This window comes from Parasteatoda tepidariorum, chromosome 7, assembly GCF_982258835.1.
Source record: "Parasteatoda tepidariorum strain Cologne lab strain chromosome 7, Ptep-v5.0, whole genome shotgun sequence".
Classification (NCBI taxonomy): Eukaryota; Metazoa; Arthropoda; class Arachnida; order Araneae; family Theridiidae; genus Parasteatoda; species Parasteatoda tepidariorum.
The window spans coordinates 77,979,478-77,997,151 of record NC_141761.1 but is presented as its reverse complement, the minus strand read 5'-3'; the positions used below and the strand labels follow the sequence as shown (position 1 = coordinate 77,997,151).

Here is a 17,674-nt window from a genome sequence, read left to right as displayed (position 1 = left end):
TCCATTAAAAACTGTTCACTATTTTATCATTTTGCATCTATTCGGTAGTTGAATATGAAATGAACGAAAGTGATTATAAATAGTACAAAAATTACTTAAAATTTAATCTTCTGTAAAGTTCATTATAAGTTATGTTCATGTACATATTTAAAATATGGATATAATAGCCTTCATCTACATGAATGACTTTATTTTATACAATTAACTACAGAAATATGTGTCCAAAACCAGAAATAAGAGATGAAACCCGCGCAATTATTACTGCAATTCATGAAGAAGGCCATTCAAGTAGACAAATTGCCTCTAAAACTAATGTTTCCCATTACACTCTTTTCAGAACTTTGCAAAGGAAGAAAGAAACTGGCCAAAATAAGAGGACTCAACAATCAGGGAGATCAAGAATAACGTCCAAACGTGAGGATAAGTTTATCTGCGTTTAAAGTAAGCGGTAGAAGCATAAAACCGTGAGGAATTGAATGCTACAAGGCAGAAAACTGCGTCAGTAACTACGGTACAACATCGACTACTGGACTATAGTTTAAAAAATTTTGTATCTGCTAGAAAACTTTTTGAAAAAAAAAAAAAAAAAAAAAAAAAAAAAAAAAAAACAATTAAATGAATGAAACGAGCTAAAAAACATGTTAACTGGTCTTTAGAACAGCAGTCAAACATTTTGCTTACAAGTCAAAATTTGAGTTATTTACGAGGGCAAGGCAGTATATTTGTCGTTTAGTTGGTGAACGTATGACAAATCAATGTTTACTACAAATGTGTAGCATGGTGGACGTTCAGTTATGGTTTGGGGAGGTTTTACTAGTGACAAAGTTGGAGATCTTGTGAAAGTAGAGTTAATTAAGGATCAAAAATATTATCGCAAAGTAGTGCAGCGTTATGCTTTTCCATGTGGACAAAAAATCATCGGTCAAGGATTTGTTTTTCTGCAAGATAACGATCCGAAACATTCAGAAAAATAGTGTAGAAACTACATTGCATAAAAGGAAAAGAAAATACTGAAATACATGGATTGGCCTCCAACAATAGCTCAATATCAGTATATTGAGCTATTGTTGGATTAACTCCATAGAAATGTTAGAAAAATGTGACATGCCAATCAAAACAAACTTTGGGAATCTTAGCTTAGTTGCTGGAACCAGATCTCAATTAGAACATTGCAAAAACTAATAGAATAAAAAATATGCACTGCTGTGATTAAGGCTAAAGGAGAATATTTCGAAGAATACAAGATTGGACAAAATTCATAAATTATACATAAAATTATAGTTCATACTGCTATGTGTCAAAATTCAAGAGTGAGTCTAAACTTTTGACTAGTACTGTATAATGCTTTTAACCTTGAACATTTTGTTAAAAATAGACTAAAAATGCCATTTTTAAAAACAAATCTGTAGCTTTAGAAGCAAAACTAATTTCACATTTGAAATCAGATACGGAAGTATCCAAAAAAATCTCATGCAACAGAAACAAATCCAGTGTTATCCATTAAATAGAATATCAGTATTATGTTATGTTAACTTCTGTTATACATAAAGCTTTTTAACTTGTACATTTCGATAAAAAATAGACTAAAAATGTCATTTTAATAAAAAAATCAGTAGTTTTAGGAGCAAATCTAATTTCAGATTTGAAATCAGATACCAAAGTATCTAAAAAAAAATCTCAAGTAACAGAAAACAAATCCAGTGTTATCCATTGAATAGAATGACAGAATACAAGCTAAAATGAGATAAAAGTAATATTTAATGTAAGAAGGTATAAGTAAAAGATAAAATACCTTTAAATCATTGAGTAAACAAGTAGCCAAGTCTTTTGATTCACTATTCCGCGTTACTGGAGCCCATGAACCTTGAGTATTTACATAGTCTTTATAAGTGGACATTTTACTTTCTTGAATCTTACTAGCTTTTAGAAAATAAAGCAATAAATATCCAAGCCTATTTTGGTGCATGGACATTTCTGCTAATATATTCAATAGAGGTTGTCTGTTTGGATCTTCAGGAGGCGTTTGACAAAGATTTCTGAAGAGATAAAAAGAAAAATTAATTGCTTGACAACACTTTAAAGAGGTTATATAGGTTGGTTTCAGTTAAATTAAGTATATAATTAAATTAATTAATAATATAATTAAGTTTGTAAATGAAAAAAAAATTTCTTATATTTAATACATCAATAATTTAAATATTTATCTTGATAAATTTTAATTTTTACTTACCTAAACATTACAAAAAGAGGTGTACCAATAGAGTCTTCAATTGATCTAAAAATATATATTTATAAATTAGTAACATTTTAAATCATTTCAGATTGAATAAAACACTTCATCAGTATACTCACTGAGTTCCATGGCATTTGGCACAAGATTTCTCTCAAATATTTAAAGTGGTAGAAAATTAAATACTACACCAATTGCTTTTTTATTTAATAATTTTTTTAAAAATGATTTTGATGGACATAATACATAGACCAATCTTTGAATCAAAAATAAGCACTTTTTAAAAACTTTTCAAGCACTTTACAAAAATTTTCAAGCACTCAAGAAATTCATATTCAATCAATGATATTATTGAAAAACAAAAACTTTTTATAAACAGTCTTAGCGTAAAAAAAAAAAAAAAAAACAAGAAACGGGCGTAAATCGAAACAATCAGTACTTTCCCACATCACCGAGTGAATTCAACTTGACCCTGCACTCAGAGCAAAAGTACCCTTACCCCCTACGTCAAAAAAAGTGTTAGAAGTAAAATAAAATAAACAAGAACAAAATTAAAATAAATTAAAAAGAAAAAGATTTTATAAGGATCTGATATTCTCTATCCGAATTGGAGCACTCGGATTTCGGTTTCAAGTGTGCGCGCACGTGCAAGTCATAACGTGGGTACGACATGAAGTCCCCGTGAATGATTACGTAGCAAACTCCCCATTTTTCGCGAAATGCATGGGATCCACCAGATATCACTGAAGGGGGAAAAAAATTATGCGGAAAAAAAGCACTTTTTAAAAACGCCAGCTGAAAAAAGCACATTTAAAAGCTTTTAAAAACGAAATCCCCAAAAAAGCACCTTTAAGTACTTTTTACAAACGCTACGCACCCTGATAGATAAGTCAGATGTTACATGCATAAATGACGCGAAGGTCTCATAAGTTTCGACAAATTTTAAGAACAATGTATTGTTTGTCTACCACTTTAAATACAGTGATAAGAAACTAGAATTTTTAGGTAAGCAAGTATGAATTAAGTATAAAATCTTAGAAACTTTAAAATAACTACAGATACATTTCATGTTAGGAAAAGAATACATGAATGAGAAAACAGTGAAAAATATTGTGCCTTAACTAAATGGTAACATCAACAAACCAATATTGCAAGTTTAATATTTTATTTAAAATACAAGAGCTATCCTTTTTGATAAATGCTTAAATTATTCTCCCATTTGGAACAAGATACTCATACCAGTAAAGGATTTTTATATCAGGAACCATATTCCTTTTGTGGGATTTTTAAATCATGATAATATAAATCTTGAAGTGTGGTTTTTAAATCACTTCAATATGAAATATAATGTGTGATTTTAAAATGCGTGGACAGAGATCACAGTATTATAAATTCTGTGGATGTAACTTTGAATCGTGTTTACAAAAGTAGAAAAAAGTGTAAAAACAAATATCTTTTTTTGAGGAGTAAAAAATTACAGTTAAAAAAATTAGTAAACAATAAAATATCTAGATTTGAAAATGTCCAAGAAAATTTTCCATCTCTGTTTGAAATGACGAGCAAGGGAATTAGGAAAGAAATTTGAGGTACCTTCCAAATTATTGAGGATATTATTTTGTTTTATTCATTTTGGCATACATTGCTTTATCATGAATATCAATGAATTGTCTAACGAATAAATAAAATTAAAGGTATTAGAAGAAACCATAAAAATAATTCTACTAGGTGTTTTCAAAATTTTAGAAAATCAAAGAAAATCACAGCATTTATATATAGATACATATTTAGAAAGCAGTAAAATGTGCAAAAAATGATATTCAGAAACTTACTCATCATCAACCTCAGTTGGAAATATTTTCCTAACAAATTCATCTGATAGAATTTGAGCTAAACATAAACCTAAAGTTGATGTTATATCTTGGTCAAATTCCTGAAAGGAATAAAATAGCATTTTAAACAAAATGTACAGACAAATAAAAAAAAATCATTTTGTATTTTAATTAAGTAAAGAAATAATTTAATTTAAACATACGAGACATTTAATGGAAAATAAAGTGCACAACTGACTGTTTTTTAATAATTGGTTAAGAAAAATGTTTGGTTCCTTAATTTATCGATGGGAATTTGATACTTTAGAGAACTGAGGGAATGGGAGTAACTAGTTGATAATAAATTTAATCATTCACAATCTTTTAAAATAAATATAAATAAAATAATTTTTAATAAGAGAATTTAGATATGGCTAGAAATATTTTTAAAAATAATATTAAATTGGGTCACTAATTGAAAATATATTTTCCTAGTCCAATATTACTAAGAGCAAATTAAATTGCAAGCAAATTTCTTTTTGGTATATAATTTGTATACTTTTATATTTAAAATGTATTGAAACTGTTGTTGACTTTTAGAAGATATTTTCAATAATAAAATGTAACGAAACTAGTTTTCGCAAATACAATTATCTAAACATAGATTTTCAAAATACAATAAAAAAATTAGAAATGGTTTTATACTTACTTCTTGAAGTACTGCTTCTAATAGTTTTTCCATAATTTCACATCTTATTTCACAGTCTCTAAAATAAAGATAAATTTACATTATTTCAGTCAATTACTCCAAGAAATCAAACATTTTCATAAAATAATTGATAACTTACTTCAGTGTCAGAATATCCTTCAAACTAAACAGTAAAATAAGTAAAGTAATAATAAAATGAAGGGAATTTTTTTACTTTTTTGAGGAAAAAGATACAGCAATGTAAAAAAAGGTTGGAGATATACAGAAATTTTCCTTATTAATACATACATTAGTATTGAAGTTAGTTATTTGGAAATGAGTGAAAAATTGGTTTCATTGATCACAATAATGATTATCTAGTTGCTATGAACACCATACTAAAAGAATTTACAGCACATAAAAAACTTCATATCACAGGTCACATTTAATAATAGAACTCAATACAATAAGCCGACTGTCAAGGAAATTTTTGCAGCAGTATAATATTTAGTTCATCCGAAGGTATCATAGATGTGACATCGAGTCACAAGTCTAATTTAAAATCATTTTCTAAATTTGTTAATTCCTGATACAAAATTTTAAAATTTGCTGATCCGATTCTTCTTGCCACTTAAGCTTTAATGCAATTGAGACACTCTCCCCCGGAAATTCCTTTCGCTTCCAACCCCTTTTTTACTTGGAATAACACCTGCTTGCCGGTATCTTTCATCTCAGCGTCTCAACTGCAAATGCTTGATGTCTTTCCTAACCGTAACTTTTAAAATAAATATAGATGTAACATCTCAACTTGTAAAATTTAGATAATTTAACTATAACTTTCAGAAACAAGTAATTCTACTTCAATTTGAAGCCTTTTTTTGCATAAAAGTGAGGTGCGAAAGATGAAGAGTGCATTCGATATTTTTAATCTACTCCTAGTTAACGCTGCTTCCTTGTAGGTTCCCCCCTTCTTTTGAAGAATGGAATATATTTTTTTGAGATAGCGTCAGGGCCGACGACATGTTGTGGTGGCTTATCTTGCCATGCAGCTATGATTTCTACAACGGATTTTTAAATACTCGGCAAATGTAGTAAAAGTATTTTTATCATTCATCATGTTTACGAAAAAAACAAAAAGATTCAAATTGGCTCTACATTCTTTTTGAAAGTTTTTAATCCGCTCATTTTTGTATGTAGTTTGTTCTACTCATCAAATACTAAACTCCATTGCTGCCATGTAAGTAAATCCTACTGATATCCTTCTGCTTCTGTCTTTTTGGTGAGGTTGATCATCGTGTTTGGTCTACCGCTCCAGGTGTCCATCGGTTGTACCTGTGTAGATGATTTTTTTTTTCTTCTTGAATTCTCCAAAATATAAGTTACTGTGCCATTTATACCAATAGTAAGATGATGTGCCATAGTTTTTAAGAATCTTCATCAATAATAAAATGTTAGTGCCCAAAATTTGGACTCCTTCAATTTTTGACTCATGGATTAATTTTAGGTCTGCTATAACTTCATCATCATTGTGCTTCAAAAAGGTATGTCTTCTTGATCACCCTAATTATTGTTAATTCTGATTGTATTTTTATCGTCAAGGGTTCTAAAGCAAAACACAAATCGCAGTGCGGCAAGCAACTATAATTTTGTTAATCACGTGCCATCTTTAACGTTTACTTTTTGTCAGTTCTTTTATTATTTAAAAATTCAGCCATTTCTTTTGTTTTTTAAAAAAAATATATTATTTTGTTACCCAACCTTTAACAGGGCACTATTAGTGTTCATCACAATAGATGTTTGAGAAAAGTGTTTAAGAATTGCTAAGTAATTCACTATTCATGTTCACTCTTTATTCTATTTTTTGTTTTAGCATAGGCAAGTCATGAAATCATGGTTAATCAGCTAGAATATAATTAGGAAAAAAAGATATCATGACTCGCCAAGTTTATTAGCATGAACAAGTCCTGATTTATCAGCTTTAACATAATTAAACAACAAAAAAAGACAACGAGATGACTTGCTATGCTTACCAATAATCATGGTTAGGGTTATACAGGGTGGGTTCTGAAAGTAATGCACATTATTTTATTGTGATGCGACTATCGATCGCAGTGCACTCAGATTGGTCTAAAAATGTGGTGAGGGACTTGACCTTCCAAACGCGCCTGGTCTCAGGTCGCTCTGAGCAGTAGGACGTGACTTTGCGCTGAGTCTTTTTTTTTTTTGATCGAGTCACAGCGTGAATGAGTGTTCACTGGAACAGCGGTACACAATAAAGTTTTGTGTGCGGTTTGGGACGAATGCGATGGAAACTCATCACATGCTTCAAGACGCTTTAAGGTGAAACGCATTTTGATATCTCAGTGTGGAAGGTGGCACAAGGCCTTCAATGAGGGTCGGGAGAAGGTCACAGGCGAGCTTCATTCTGGACGCCCAACAATAGCCCGAACCGATTATAATGTCTGGCGTGTGCATGAAATTTTGAAGTCAGACGGTCGGTTAAGCATTCAGTCAATCGCTAACACCCTGAACTTGTCAAAATGTGTGGTGCATGGGATTGTGACAGAGGATTTGCAAATGCGAAAGGTCTGTGCGAAGATTGTGCCAAAGGTGTTGACGGAGGAGTAAAAACTACCTGACCCAAAGTAAGACCCCCTTGGTGCCCAGCCTCCCTATTGCCCTGACTTGGCACTTGCTCCCCCGACTGAAAAGAGAGCTGAAGGGAAAGCCCTGGACAGATGGTGGAGAACATCCAAGATCATGCTACAAGGTTCCTGAGAGGTATTCCTGTCGAGGAATTCCAGGGTGCCTTCCAGGCGCGTCAGAATCGTCTCCGCAAGCATATTGAAGCACAAGGAAACTATTTTGAAGAATTTTCAGAACGTACCCTGTAAGTTAGTTGCTGGAGAAAAGGATCGAAATTCAAGGAAGATTTGCAAAAAAAATTTGAAAATTTCACCAGAACACAAATTTTAAAAAAATATACACCATATGCACCAAAAGACATGGATATGATACAAATAATAAAATTAAAGCATATCTAAAAAGTGGAAAAAAAGATGCTTATTTTTTAAAAAAAATTTCACATCATAATACTTTAATTCAAATGAATAGAATTTCAACACAAAATATTGTAAAATTATTCTCGCTATTGTTTAATTGTTCATCAAATATACATTTACCAGCATTCTAAATGGTTTTGAACACAAAAAGTATTTAGAAATTTTGTCAAGGCCAATAGCCTGTGCTATCCCCTCATTTCAGTTTCAGGACTACACATTTATTCTTTTTCCTAACTAAAGACTAAACATTTATTTCTAATCCCAACTAAATGCTTTATCTTTTAGTTTTTTTATTGCACTTTAGGGAGGTATATTAGTCTTATTAATTCATTATCTTGGTTTCTATTGAACAGAAAGTGGGGATATAAAGGCCTTCTCACTCGACAGTATTAAGACTATCTCTGAACTATTTTCAATTTGATATTGATCTATTCTCTCATATGATTAATTTTGAAGTTTTAAAAAGTATTAATTACTGTTTAAATGTAAGTGAAAAAATAGAAAGAAAAAAAAACTCCCAAGTGAAATTTTTTTAAACGTAAATTGTGGCTTTTCAAAAAAAATCTGTAGATACTGAAAGGATACTGGTCAAGCTATTCTAATGGGCAAAAATAGTTTTCTTTAAATGTTAAAAATCACATAATGGACACAATAAGAATAAAAATAAAATAAAAAAACTAGTTACTTTTCATCTTGTAAACTTAGGATATGTTGCTTTATATTTCCATTTAATTGTTGAATCAAATCTTCAATTACTCTTTGGTCAACTTTAGTAGTTTCTCGGATTGGTCGAAATTTCATGTCTCGGCCACTACGAAGTTTTTCTGAAAAGATTTCACAAAGTAAAATAGAAGCATGGCTTTCATTTACAAGTTTAGTAATGAAACAAGCTAGTATTTTGCTTATAAACAATTATAACTGTTAATATACTTACCGTTATTAACATAAAATATTAAATAGAAAGTACATATTGGCAAAAAATTGCTAATATATATTATTAAATATTAGAGGCTAGAGTCAAAGGGGTTCATCAGGGAGTACCCTGATGAACCTTTTCTGTTGTTTTTACATTTGGGGTGCCAGTTTTTGGTGACTGCACTCAGTTATCTTTCCAAACAAAATCATGCTACAAAATAACCAAACAGTATAACAGCTATGCAGGCAGGAAATCAAACCTGAATTGATAACCAATCATGAGGTGTAAATGCAGAGTTTTCCCAACAAATAAAAAAGGGCAGAGTGCTTCCTCACAGATCACTTAACACCGTAAAAGTTTATCAAAATTTGTAATATCATGTAATAACTAAATTTGATCGTTAAAAATTTTTAAGTTGCCGTCTTATACTATTTTATGTGTATATTACAAAAAGTAATTTTTACTCATTCTTTTTTTCAAAAAAAGTAAACTAAAAAAATTATTTTTTGATAACAGCTTAAAAGATTTTTTCTATATTTTATGCTGAAGATTATTAGAAAATGAATATTTAAAGGTGCATTTTTTAACAAAAATAAATATGTATTTATTAAAAAAAATCATTTAATCATAAAATCATTTTCCTAAAAAATAATATTATTTTGACTTAGAAGCAGACTTTCATTTTTTTCCCTTTGTTTTCCTCTCCTAAATATAACCAATTTCACATATATTTAAATTAATAGATATTTTCATTTAAATAAATTATGATCCAATTACTTATATTTAAACTCTTAAGACAAAGAGTTTGATTAATTTTTCAGATTGAATCATTAATTTAATGAGTGTTGATCATAATTTCTGACATGATTCAATCCTAAAAGATGAACTCTTCCTCCTTAGTATCAAATGATAGCATGTACTAACTTCCCCCCCCCCCCGATAATACTAACTCCCCCCTTTAAAATTAAAAAATTATTAAAAAAAAAACAACTTAAGATTAGTAATATTGAGAGTAAAAGTGATATTTCGATATTTAAAGTGAATTGATATATAAATCACTTCATATTCAGTATTGTCCTTCATTAACCCATTTTAGGCCAAGGATAGAAATTTCATAAAATGTGGTATTATTTGCATTGAAATATGTTTAAATTACATTCATTAAGATAAAAAATAAGTTTTGCGCATGAAAAATTATATTTTATTGAAGAAACAAAATTGTGCGTATACACACCATTGCCCGAATCAATGAAAAATTCGTTTAGTTCAACGCTTATATTTTTAATGGAAACAATCGAAGCATTTTGAATGCAAATGGACTTTGCATTTGATGCATAAATTAATCGTGTGGTTCTTGTACACTTTACATCATCTGTTGGCTGGCCAGGTGGTCGAGTGGTTAGCGTGTCTGACTGCGAAGCCAATGGCTGCGGGTTCGAATCCCGCTCTGGGCATAGATGTTTCTCTCTCTTTGTGCTGTCTTCTAATGTGTGAATGAATGTGGCCCACCCTATGAATGGGTATTTGTGGCAGTGTAGAGTGGGTAATGTTGCTCGCCTCCGTGACTTTGGTTCACAGGTGCCCACTGGATAACGATAAATGAGCAACACTTCCGGCATCTTCTAAGTCGAAGAACAAAAAAGAAAAAAAAAAATAATAATAATCTGTTGGCTCTTTTTCCCCCATGCCCATTTATTGTATGTCCGATTCTATCAGTCCGTACTTCTATTAGTAGATCTGCGGATGATGGACAACCTTTGTTTGAATGGGTAACTTGTAATAAACTTTCACCAGATGGATTATTCTTGGATTCAGATTTTAATTGGGCTATATAAGTTCTATTGTCTATAAGTGATATTTTTGAGCTAGTTAAAATTCTATGTAGCTTCCAGAAATTTACTATAACGCTATCAATGATGTTTGTAAATAATGGCCATCACAGTTTCTTACCATGAATCTTGATGCGGTATTTAGCTACGGTATTCTCAAGTAGGTCTATACCTCCCATATGCTTATTGTAATCCGAAATAACATTGAGTAGTAAAATCACAACTTCTTTTTTTGAGCCGCGATGGCTCAAGGGATAGTGCATTCGCCTTCCAGTGAGGAGAACCCAGTTCGAATCCCAGTGATGGCTGGTTGATACGAATCCTCATCCAGCTGCCACTGACCACAGTGCTGACAAAATATCCTCAGTGGTACACGGATCATGGGTTAAAGTCCCTTTGCAGTCCGGCTAACCGTGGGAGGTTCTCATGGTTTATCTCCCCATGTAACGCAAATGCGGGTTAGTTCAATCAAAAAGTCCTCCACAAAGGCAAATTTCTCCCAATACTTGATCCAGGAATTTCCTTGTCTTCTGGGTTGCGTTTAAAATTACAAGGCTATGGAGTTGAACATTAGAAGTCGTAAACCCTAAAATTGGGCCAGCTGTTCAACAACAGATATATATACACATATATATATATATATAAATAAATAAATAAAACTTCTTTACTTTCTTTGTGACTGCATCGTTTGGCATTTACAAGGGGCGAAATGGTACAGTTATTAGTAACATTTGTTACCACAGTATTGTCGTTCCATTTTATTTCACATGTTTCTGTATTCTTGCCGAATGCAATATCATAGGAACCACGATGTTTACTTTTTTTCTTCATATTTGTGTAGTCATCCAATATACAACCACCTATGCGATTTTCGCGAGCTGTGCCTGATGCAAAAAAAAAACCCTTTTCTTTCAAAATTTAAAATAAACTACAGGAAGAGTTATCAAAACTTATATTTTTGCATCTCAGGTATTGAAACAACGCTAAGTAACTTCAGAACAATGCTTGTTCCTTATGGCATATTTTGCTGAACACTGTTAGTCTCAGCACAATAAAACTTTGATAAAAATAAAAACTTAACAATAAAACTCTGAATATACAACAAAACTTCAATAAAACTCTGAAATCTTGCATAAAAAGTGACTTTTCAAATTTGACCTATTTCTCATGGATTCGGCCAATGGTGCATCAACGCACCATTAAATTAGAATGAAAAATTTTTAATTTTTTTGTGATATTTGTTTCATTTTAATTTTATTTTCAGAACTTACAACTTTAACCCATTATAAAAACATATAATAAATCTCAAGTGGAATAATTATACAGTTTAAAAAAATGGAATTTTTCAATAACCGTTTGAAGTTCAAAAATTAGCACGTTTTGAAAATTTCTCAACAGAAATTATTTACTCCAATTGAATTACAAATATTTTATAGATGTCCTTAGAACACTTTAAAACAACAGAAAAATAAAATTATTGAAAAATATTTGCAAATTATTTTATATTGCTAATAAAAAATAATTTATTAAAATGGTGTGGTTATGCACCATTAGCCGAAAATGGATTAATAACTTAAATATTCAGTTGGTTAAATAAATCTAGCTTTTTATAAATCTTTTAATTGTTTAATTTATATAAAAAATAAACTCTTAATAGTTAACAAAGTATTTATCAAAAATGAATGATTTTCTTTCTGTTTTATTCAGATATTGTATTTTAAACTAACAATATAAAGGAATGGGTATCAATAAGAAAGTAAATTATTGAGAGAAATACAACTAAATGCAAATCCCATAATTCTTACATCTGAGCTATAAAATAAATCTAATTCATTAATAATTATTTTTATCAGTTAAATTCTAAATATCAGAAATAAAATATAAATAAAAACCACACAAAAAAAAACTGAATTAAAGTGAAAATCAGACCATCTGTAGACAAGACATGGTGTCCTCTAAAAATGTATTTAATTAAAAAAAATTCTGGAAAAAATTAGAATAATTTTCATTTGAGCATACTTTAGCATACAATATATTGTCAAAGGCATTAAAATCACTTTTAAATTATCAACTTCACAATCAATAAAAATTATTTCAAAGGATTTGTAACCTAACTAAAATAACTATTTATACTATCTGGAAATTAATATTGTCAGCTCATAAATGAAACACACCGTCTCTATTTGAAGGCTTTTAGTTATTTTTCCGGTTAAAGATGTAATAATTAACCCCAATTCCCATTTTATACTAAAATAAATAATAACTTTTATCAGTTTTTTTTTACTATCATATTTTAAAAATACATTATATTTAATCATCCCTTCAAGTTAATTTTTTTCTTTCAAAAATATAATCATCAACTTAATTCCTTTCACTTGTAAGCAATTGCTGATGATATGTACCAGGTGTTTCTAACCTACGGCATGGCCATTAGGGGGTCTCTGACACTGTTCGAGGTAGGTAAGTAGCTATTTTATTTACGTTGCTCTTGAACTGCACAATGGGCTATCGGCGACGGCCAGGGAAACATCCCCAAGGATGATCCAAAGACATGCCATCACAATTTTGATCCTCTGTAGAGAGGATGGTTCCTTCGCTTTGGTAGCCCAACAACATGAGCAAAGTCAAGCACTTTATGTTAGAACAGTTTAACAAGGACCGAAACCGTGCACCCTCCATCCCTACGTAGGCTGATCAAAATGGTCAACCACCTGCTTACTGACTGCAGCCAGTGATGCTTAATTTTGGTCCACTGCGGGACACGGTTTAAGAGTCTAAGCAAAGATATCAATCAAATATTCTCAATTTCCCATAGCCAAGAAGGATCTGCAGGCTGTTGGTCAGGCATTTCATTTGTCAAGGTCAACATTGCATATACATATACAGTAGGACAATTTTGGATATTCCCATATCCAAAATCGTTGGAGCTCCGAAAAGTCGAAGAAATTGATTTTCCCTTAAAATAGGTCTTTAAGGTAAACATACATCAAAACACCTTTATTCAATAAAAAACAACAAATAGGCGACAATTAATGTCTATTTCAATCAAAATATAAATTCATGTTGTTGCATTATTTTTACAGTTTTTGTTACAAATTGGTTTTATACAGCTTTGGTTTTCAAAACCTCGATATTTTAATAAGCCATTATAACATACAGCAAATTCGTAATGACGCATTTCAGTTACTAATTATATCTCAATCCACTTGATCAGCGACAATTCTGCTCGTTTTTTCGGCAGTTATTCAAACGGATTTTCACTTGGTTTTTAAAATCAGAATTTTTATTATGAAATTATTTCGTTCAGCAAGCTTCGGATTGGGCATTTCGTACTCAATAATCAACAATTCAACCGTAATCCGTCATGAACTTACGATCGCATTTTTATCAGTTATTTCTACAGATTTTCAGAGGTTTTTAATCTTAGATTATCAAAAAATTTCAAATTACGAAAATTTGAATAATTATTTTTTGATGCACTCAGTTGTCTATGCAGTTTTGTTGTTCGCATTTTCATCAATTAAAACTTCATAGATAAAAACGTTGAAGAGGGAAAAGAGTTTTTTTTTTAATTCTTAAAAAGTACCGGAACAGAGACCCTGCAGGTAAACGAACATCAAAATATGGGACTTAGTACTTTATACATATATATACAGTGAAATCTCTCAGGAGCAACCACTCTCTGTTCCACAATAAAATGGTTGCTGATTAAGGTTGGTCGTTCTTAAGAGTTATCTACAATGACTTCAAAATGTTATTGAAGGTACATAATTTTTCGCAAACGATTTTAATTTCAGTCAGTGTCATGGAAGGTGTTAGTTGGTGTCATGAAAATTGGATCGATCAATAAACTTAACGTCAATAAAAGTGATCCCTACCGATATAATTATAATTAAAAACAAATTTACCAATTATGCTTTTGTTTAAGTTTGCATTTAACTTAATATCATAAAAATTAGTTTGCTTTAAAAAATGAGAGGAGGTTTGTTTGTTTGAGATGCTTAGTTTTTTGCAAAATAACTTTTATTTTCTAATTTAACTTTCAATTCTAAAAATAAATCATTCATAGCATCATCTTTAATGGAATCTGATTTCAGCTTGAGGTTGCAAATCTCTTTCAGATCATCAAAAAGAGCTCTTGGACACATAACCGGTTACTAGGAGAGGTTTTGATGGTTTCTTCTAAAGGTTTTCATCATAACAAAGGCTGTGGAAAAAAACTCTGGGCCTCCCAAAAGTGGTCATAAATAGAGAAGGTCACCACATAGAGGTTTTGTCTCCTGGAGGTTTCACTCTCTATATATACCGCATATAAATGACATACATATGTACAAATCTATTTGTCTTAGATATCTGTCGATAGAGTAAATAGCTTTTTTTCTTCTACCTACATACTGAACACACTTGAGAGCTAAATTATCGTTGATAATTAAATTATCAAATATTATAATTAAATTATCTAATATTTCTAAAACTATAAAAAACAAATTAAATTTGTTTTTAATAGTTTTAGAAATAATTTTGGAAAAAAAGAAAGATTAATGCAAATAATTTCAAATTTTTTTTCTCCATTGTTTCTAAACTAAGAAAAATCAATTACATTATTTATATGAGTACTAATTGGAAGTAATTAATATATATCTTTTCTTCAACCTATTTTTTACAATAAAAAAAAAACTAAACTCAGTGGCGCAATAGCCCATAGTGGACCAGAGCCTACTGTGTCCATTTCAGTTTTGTTGACATTGGCCTCTGGCGTGCAGGAGCAGATGTTCTGGTCAGGTGGTCAGCCGAATGCAGAGCCCCCAGTGTTTTAGTTCCCAAGCATGCTTGGTACTCATTTATCAACCCACTGAAGGGATGATAGGCTGAGCCAACCTTGCCCGGCTCGAGGCCAATAAAAAAAATATCTACAAAATTTAGATATGTACGATTATGACAATCCATTTATATATACAGTTGAATCTCGTTAGCGTCAACTCTAAGAGGGACAGAAAATTTGTTCACGTTAAAAGTTTAGAAATTTTATAGATAAAAATCATAAGATACACAGACATTTTCTATTACCTATATGTGTTTTCTATTTGCTTGTTTGTATCTTAAATTCCGATTATGAATATGTAAATTAATGCATATTTCATTTCAATAGCTGTTTTCATTTCGCACTTTATAATAAATTTATAACTTCTATACAACCCATAACAAATACAGCCAATCACTTTAAAAAATAAAATAGTTATAAAGGAAGAAAATATACTATAGTTCAGAGAAAGCGTACCTAAAACAAAGTATAATTACTTTTTTTGGTGCTCTATTTTTTTTTAAATTCAATAAAAGCAAATAAAAAATTACTTAAACTTAAGTAACTAATAAGAGTAAACTAATTTCTTGCACAAATTAAGGAGAATGTCTAACACAATAATTGGTAATAATTGTTGTTTTCGTTTCTTATTCGTACATGATTTTCATAAGTCTTCTAACTTATCAACTGTTCAGAAAAAATATTTGAATTTTCATTTTACAATACAAAAGAATGAACAGTTTTAATTGCTTTGTATGCATCCACCAGAGGAAAGTTGACTAAAGTATTCGCTAGTGAAATTTAAGAAAAATTTTAGCTACACACGTCTTTACCTATGGAAATGTAATTCAGCAATATAAATTTCTTAGAACAACATCTGAGACTGCGGGAAGAATGACTACCATATCGAACAAAGGATTCATTCAGGTGGTAATTTTCAAAAAAAAAATGCTTCTTTACATTCACAAGGCATCCCCATGAATTGAAAGAAAACTTTATTCATTAAATTACAAAAGGGTATATGTTGTTTCCAGATGGCACTCCCCCTCAACAGATTCAATTCATATAACTCTTTCATTTGATTGCTGTTGAATCTTACAATTATCAACAAAATAACCAATAAAATAACAAACAGAAAACCTACTCTTATAGATGTAAAACTGTGAATGATCAGTTTCTTACCTGTGAGAGGGCTAATAAATTTTTTGTTCACATTATAAATAAAAAATTTTCACAGGGTAATGAAATTTCAAGTTCACTTTAAAATACATTTCAAGCTATAAGTACTTTCGTATAAGATTACAGTATTATATTAGTATACATTTTGATGGTGAATCGAAAACTAGTTCATGTTAACAAGGTTTGACTTATATAGAAAAGACTTAGAAGTTTTGGCTTCAGTTTTCTTGCCATGAAAAAAATAAATAATTCAATATAGTTTGTTTGATAAGAAAGAAAAATTAAGAATTATAATTTCTCTTCAGCTCTCACTACAATAAGAGGTTTTGAAATTTCTTCTCCCATGAAAATGCATACATTCATAATGGTAATAAGTAAAAAAAAAAATTAAAATTTTTTATCATATCCATTAGTTTACTTTGAGAAATGATTATTCATACAAAATTTTCATTTAGCTTTGTTAAAAAAAATTTTTAACGAATTATTTTAAAATTGATATACTTTTAGTTTAAAAATTTACTCAACATTTAGCTATTATGCTTTAAAATAAACATTTATAAGCGATTTCCATGATCAGAAGAGTGTGATGAACTTTTGTTTTTGTAATTAAATGTGTATAAGAAAGCAGACTGTGTTGAGTGAAAGAAAGCATATTGTGTTGTATTTTTATTTTTCAGTATTGATCAATTTATCTTTTTATGCAGATTTTATTGTGAAAACTGTTTTTAGTTTGAAATGCAAAAATATCTAAACATATACCTAATGGAATGTCATCTTCATCCTCACTGAATTGAGCTTCGTGCTCAGTGTTATTTAGAGATGTGTGATTTGTTTTAACCATTAGCTCAGAAGAATCTTTTAGTGGTTCATCGATTTTTACTGAAAAGTAAAGGAAGGATTAAATAAAAAATAAAAATAAAATTATAAAACCTTTTAGGGAAAGTTAAAATAAAGAAAAATAAAACGAATAAAGTGAAGTTCTACAAATGATCATGCTAAAATACTTCCATTTTAAAATATAATTTAATTAGACTCCCAATTAAAAATTAATTGTAGCATACAATGTTTAAAACACACTGATTAATCTATGAATTCAGACCTATTAATCGATAAAATTTTCTGTAACCAGAACTTTACACTCATCTTACTATGCTGTCAAAA

General features: G+C 30.1%; 1 protein-coding gene across 3 annotated transcripts in view; it reads right to left on the bottom strand.

The window, feature by feature from the left end:
- IntS3 (integrator complex subunit 3) overlaps positions 1 to 17,674 on the bottom strand; it is a 66,755-nt gene that overhangs the window by 25,945 nt on the left and 23,136 nt on the right. For 2 of the 3 annotated variants that reach the window (XM_087168095.1, XM_087168097.1), the window contains exons 15-20: positions 17,273 to 17,392; positions 8,474 to 8,612; positions 4,748 to 4,805; positions 4,060 to 4,160; positions 2,231 to 2,275; positions 1,793 to 2,036 (exon numbers count right to left, since the gene is read on the bottom strand). In XM_087168095.1, the coding sequence (XP_087024221.1) occupies positions 1,793 to 2,036; positions 2,231 to 2,275; positions 4,060 to 4,160; positions 4,748 to 4,805; positions 8,474 to 8,612; positions 17,273 to 17,392 (707 nt within the window). The remainder of the gene's footprint in view (positions 1 to 1,792; positions 2,037 to 2,230; positions 2,276 to 4,059; positions 4,161 to 4,747; positions 4,806 to 8,473; positions 8,613 to 17,272; positions 17,393 to 17,674) is intronic. The other variant, XM_087168096.1, reaches the window with a different exon arrangement.